This window comes from Populus alba, chromosome 6 (genome assembly GCF_005239225.2).
Source record: "Populus alba chromosome 6, ASM523922v2, whole genome shotgun sequence".
In the NCBI taxonomy this organism is placed as follows: domain Eukaryota; kingdom Viridiplantae; phylum Streptophyta; class Magnoliopsida; order Malpighiales; family Salicaceae; genus Populus; species Populus alba.
In genome coordinates this window covers 13,200,651-13,206,582 of record NC_133289.1, presented here as the reverse complement: position 1 = coordinate 13,206,582, position 5,932 = coordinate 13,200,651, and the positions used below count along the sequence as shown (strand labels likewise).

Below are 5,932 nucleotides of genomic sequence, written 5' to 3'. Positions count from 1 at the left end.
TCTTGATTAATATACAAATTAGTATCTTTTATTAGAGAATGAACATTTGACATGGATATTTTTTACCTCCTAAATAGGTGACTACGCTAACATGATTTAATTATTTGTTTTTTCATTTGGGCCTTCCCCGACACAACCCAACAAATTCAGCAGGCTCGGAATCATGGGCTGGGCTCCGCTGTTACATAAACATAAAGGAAGCAGCGTATTAAAATGTCATCTTCTTCACACAGAAATATGACGGGGACGGGAGGGCATGGATGTCGGTGCCAGATTGAAGAGGGAAGACTGTAGGCGAACCAAACACGACTCCAGCTTCTCCAAATGGCAGGTTTGATCATTTCTTGCTTTACAATTTTGTTACTTTTCTAGTTTCTTGCTTGCCGTTGAAAATTGGCTGCGAAAAAACAAGTGTTCTAAACTGCTTTATATAATATGCCTGCCAAATGGAATCTGGGTCTTCATAATTTTTTTTCCAGATCGGTTTCTCACGCTTTCAGTTTGTATACATTGATTCTTGTATACATGATTCAGCTTCTCATTGGCCATTCTGACTGGCAAGACTATTTGTTGGGGAAGGAAGGAGCTTCTCGATATAGGATCCACAATCTCCCAACTACTTCTGGCCCGGGACTATATGAGCTTGGTATTGCTGTTCCTCGCTCTGGGCTGTTGCGGCGTGATGTTGGCAAGCTTGTACCAGATGACATAGTGGTGGTTTACCTTGGACAAGCTGACAGTGTTAGAACCCGACTCCAGCAATACGGTCGTTCAGGTGCCCATTTGGGTAATACTTACTCAACTGGCCATGTGAATGATTCTAAAGACGATTCTCTTAAAAAAGGGCTAGGTTTATTTGAAGAGATATTCTCAAGAGGCCAGTCCATTGTGTATAGATGGGCTCCTGTAAGTATTGCCTTTTACTGTAAGAAAAGTTTATATTAATTTTTCTCACTTAGATGTCAATGATAAGTACATTTATAGTGGCAGCTGAAATTATGCTCTCAATAATCATTTAGGTCTAAACGTTTGTGAAATATTGGGACAGACATGTTTTTCTAGGACCAAATATGGTGTTTGTTTAAAGAATTTCCAGTCTTCTATTCAATAATAGCATTACTAAGATTTCCTTAGTTTTCTTTCTTTTATGTGCATGGGAGTTATAAGAGCACAAAGGAGGCAGGGAGGTAGTCCTCAATATCCTCCTTTTAGAGTTCTAGGCTTCAAAGTTGACTTAGGGGGTGAAATTATGCATATCAACAGCTGTGCCAGATACTTGTATATACATATAAGATAAATCCATGTTCACCACCTGCAATTCTAGTGCCTGCATTATAAATTCTTGGGCATATAAGAGGGATACATGCAAATCTTTTGGCATGTAAATTTGGAAATGTATTTCATCTTTCTACTTTGTTTTTCCTGAATGTTGAACAGATGAAAGATAAGAGGTATGCTGAGGAAACGGAAGGTAAGCTGCTTGGCACTTTTGATTACGCATGGAATAAAGGTAGTAATGGTACACGCCGTCCCGGTGATGTCCTTCAGAAACTCAATAAAACTGCTTCAAGTACAACTAGACCTCTAGATATTTTTCAATGGCTTCCATTTTCCAGTTACAAACTACGAGGTATTAAAATCAAAGCAAGCAAGCCTCTTTCACCAGAAAAGCATGCTGGTTTTGGCGACGAGGATAGCAAAAAATTATTCTCTGGAATTTTTAAGCTCAGCAGATCACAGCCTAGACTAGTTACAGATAAATATGGCATTAATGAGGACTTCGATCATACATGTGGATTCATCATGGTTGATGGTATATCTTGTACAAGGCCACCACTTCCAGGGAGAAAGAGATGCGAGGAACACAAAGGGAGGAGACTTTATGGATCCAGTTACAAATCCATCGTACAAGGAAATTTACATTATCAACATGGAGCAAATCTAGATTCCACATCTCACAATGACCAAGAACATGAAACCACATGTGGGGAAAATTTAGGTGATGGGACTTTTTGTAGGAAGCAAGCTGTGGCAGGGAGGAAAAGATGCAACGAGCACAAGGGGATGCGGGTTAACACCTCCGTCTCAGAGCCAGAAGCAGAAGACAAAATCCGCATGTCTGCCCCCAGTTCGGTATTCAATTCTTTTGCTGACAGCATAAACAACAATGCCTCATCTAAACATAATGCAGAGAGTACCTGGCAATGTGGTTCTTCAAATAATCCTGCCAAGGAACATTTTCCCAATATTTGTGGAGTAATGTTGGGAAATGGTTCATTCTGCAGAAGGCAACCCATTCAGGGAAACAAAAGATGCTGGCAGCATAAAGGCCAGAGGGTTGAATGTAACTTGTCTGGGGTAGACAGTTCAGAGCCAGCAGCGGAAGAAAAAATCCCTATGTTTGCCCCCAGTTCAGTATTCAATTCTTTTGCTGACAGAGTAAACAACAATGCCTCATCTAAACATAATGCATATAGTACCTGGCAATGTGGATCTTCAGATAATCCTGTCAAAGAACATTTTCCCAATACTTGTGGAGTAATGTTGGGAAATGGTTCATTCTGCAGAAGGCAACCCATTCAGGGAAACAAAAGATGTTGGCAGCATAAAGGCAAGAGGGTTGAATGTAACTTGTCTGGGGTAGACAGTTCCTCGCTGGGGTTCGATGCACCAATTTGTGCAGTTACATTACGAGACGGTTCTGTCTGTTTGAGAGCCCCTGTTCAGGGGAGGAAGAGATGTGACCAGCACAAGGGGATGCGAGTCTCCACATCCTATAACTACTGAGAGGTATTTTCCGAAATTAGTAGCCCCTGAATAATGTAATTTGTAGCATGTTGTCCTTGATATGGTTGTGCACCATGGCACAAAAGGAACCGTAATAGCCAATTTCAGCTAATGAGTTTGGGGCTTAGCATGTTGTCCTTCAGAGATTAGGACAATGGTTGTATATTTTCAATTGCTTGACACTGCCTTTGTACAGCTGTTGTAAAATGTGAAGACTTTGCTGCACTGCCATAGTCACCACCAGGTTAAACCAAAATGTGACAACCTTGTTTATTTCCATCTGTTTACCACCAGGTTCACATCTCTTGTTTATTTCAATCTGTTTACCACCAGGTTTGCATTTCTTGTCCTCAGAAAAGATTCATTCTACAGCAGCTTCAATGTCAAATGTGACAACCAATTGCCCTAAACCATGTATGTAGCCTTGTGATCTAGCGATCTGGTGTTCTCTCTCTGTTCTCGTCATTCCTTAAGCCTCCATTAATATATCCATTCTACAGCTTCAATGTCAAATGTGACAACATTCCTCTTGATTCAAATCTCTCATACCTTCTAACTTCTAAGAGATGTTTAGAGAGATGTTTGGAAATGTTGTGATAGTTGTTTTTTAAATTATTTTTTGTTTGAAAATCTATTAAAATAATATATTATTTTTTAAAAAAATATTTTTGATATTAATATATTAAAATAATTTAAAAACATTAAAAAAATATTATTTTTTTAAAAAATTTCAAAAACTAAGAGACCCTACAAAGAGATTAAGCCTCCATTAAATCCCTCTTAATATGAATTTTTCCTTTTGTTTTCCGTTACAAACCTTGAAGCCTTTTCAAGCACTAATTGATCACGCATTTCGTTTTTCACCGGAGATTTATCAATCTCCAACATGAAAACCAAAATCTCAAATCATATCCATCATATTTTTTGCTAGATAACTAGTACTTTTGACAACTCTAGAGCTTGCAGTGGAAATTTATGACTTTGAATTCAATTAGCCATTTATGCTTAAAGTTTAACATAACATGCTTATAATTTCCTTGATGTATTATAGTTTTGATTAATCTTAAAAATAAATAAATAGATAAATAATGAATGAATTTCAAAATTAATTTTATTTTTGTATTATATTTCACTAGCAAGAGTTGATGCGATCTACTTGCATCTTTATAATAGTGTTGTGCATTTATGTAATATTCAAACAATATCAAGTCTACAACTATCATGGATCAAACCTTTGGTAATGCTATTAAAACCATTTAAGAGCAATTAAAGCTCATAGAAACACATATGACCAACATGTCCAAAAGATTTAAGCCTCCAGAGATTTTAAAAATATGTTACCTTAATGTCAACGAAAATTACAACAATAATCATTATATAAATGTTCACCATGAACATCACCAGTATGATAAGTTTGTATAGTTCATGGAATGTTAGTTCATTTTTTTTTATTTCTTTTCAATACATACAATATCCAATGTTTTTTCATGTTTATTAATCTCATTCTATCATAAAAACATTCATTTAATCATTCATTCATTAAAACATAATGTATATAACATTATCATATGTAAAATACACTAATTTTTCTTAATAATTCAAAATTATAGCTAATCAAGGTTTCTTATTTCTTAAACACACTAAATTCATGAGACAAGAATAAAAAAGAGAAGTTCTCTACTCACTTCTTTCCATTCTCCTCCTCCTCTTCTTCAAAATCAACCTCCCTTAACAAAACAACCTTTGAAAATCTTCAATTTTCTTTTTTTAATCCCTTTTTGATCCTTTTATTTATCTCCTTTTGATGTTTTTTAGCAAGAGTTTCCCATAAATTTGCTTCAATATTTCTCTCCTTTTCTCGCACAAATGGTCGGCTAACTTGGCTTCTTTAGGAAGCCAAGTTTTGTTTATATTGCCCTTATTTTCATAATTACAATTTTGCCCTTGTTCTTTAGTTAAACTATATATATATGTTTTACCGAGTATTCCTTCTTAGTATACAAGTTAGACTTGTAGCATTTTTCTAATATCATAATATTTTAACTGGGATTTAACAAGTTAATTTAGAGATATTAAAAAGAATTTTCAACATAAAAAAGGACCTTGATTTCTCTCATGTAATGAACAAGAACTAATTGCTAAGGGGAAATCATTGTTCCCCTCATCACATATCATTGTTCATAAAAACAATGATCTATTTTTTATTTTTATTTTTTTATTTTTATCTTTTTATTTTTATCTTTTTAACAAGTAGTCTACTAGTGTAAAATCCTAGTTAAAAATACTATTGTGTTAGTAAAATATTGAAAAATTTACCCAAAAATATAATGTAATAATAAAAAATAATATATATTATGTATTTTCCTTCTAGTGAGGGAAGAAAAGAAAGAAAATTTCATGATTTTTTTTTTTTTTTTTAATTAAAACACTTAAGAGAGGAAAATTCAAAATATTTAAAGAAGTTTTAAAGGATTAATCCAAAAATGATTTCAAGTTTTGAGAAGGGTTATAAGCTTAAAATTAAAGGTGCCAGAAGTTAGGCAAATAAAAAGAAGAAGAAGTGAAGAAAGCTTAGATTTCTAATCAATTGCTTTGTGATTTCTTGTGATTAGAAAGTAACAATCACTTTCACCATGATTAATTTTAGCTTTGGTATGTTTTGAAGCTTAGGAAGAATTGTGTATATTATGGAAAGTTAAATTTTATAGGTTGAAATGTTTAAATCATGTTCTTAGGCAATAGTTAGGAATGAATAATGAATAAATTGTTGAAAAATGAAGAAAAATTATGCTCCCTTTTGAATGAATATTTCAGCCAAATTGACATGAAATTGATGTTTAATTATGTTATATGATGAAATAAATGATTCGATGAGGAATTAATAAAAAAATAAAACTAAATTGATATTTGATGTAATATACAAATCAGTCAAATATTTAGAATTACCAAATAATCAAGTAGACCGATTGACTAGAGGAGCAGTGAAATTAACTTTTGTCAAATCAAGGGATCAAACTATTTAATCATTTGATATACAAATAACTATTTCAAAAGTGTATATATATACAAAAAAAAAATAAAAAATCCATGGTTTCATGTTATTTGTGATCTTGAATGTGTTCATTTGTGTCTTAAATATAAGGTT

General features: G+C 33.7%; 1 protein-coding gene across 3 annotated transcripts; it reads left to right on the top strand.

Moving 5' to 3' along the window:
* The first annotated feature begins 218 nt into the window (after positions 1 to 218).
* LOC118047944 (protein EFFECTOR OF TRANSCRIPTION 2) lies at positions 219 to 3,066 on the top strand. 3 transcript variants are annotated; one of them, XM_035057404.2, is made up of 3 exons: positions 219 to 331; positions 535 to 906; positions 1,438 to 3,066. In XM_035057404.2, the coding sequence occupies exons 1-3, from the start codon at positions 257 to 259 to the stop codon at positions 2,785 to 2,787; spliced, it is 1,797 nt and encodes a 598-aa protein (XP_034913295.1). In that variant the 5' UTR covers positions 219 to 256; the 3' UTR covers positions 2,788 to 3,066. The 3 variants fall into 3 exon arrangements, with proteins under 3 accessions (XP_034913295.1, XP_034913296.1, XP_073266304.1); XM_035057405.1 differs by having other exon boundaries at positions 231 to 331; positions 480 to 906; XM_073410203.1 differs by having other exon boundaries at positions 243 to 331; positions 501 to 906.
* The last annotated feature ends 2,866 nt before the right edge of the window (positions 3,067 to 5,932 follow it).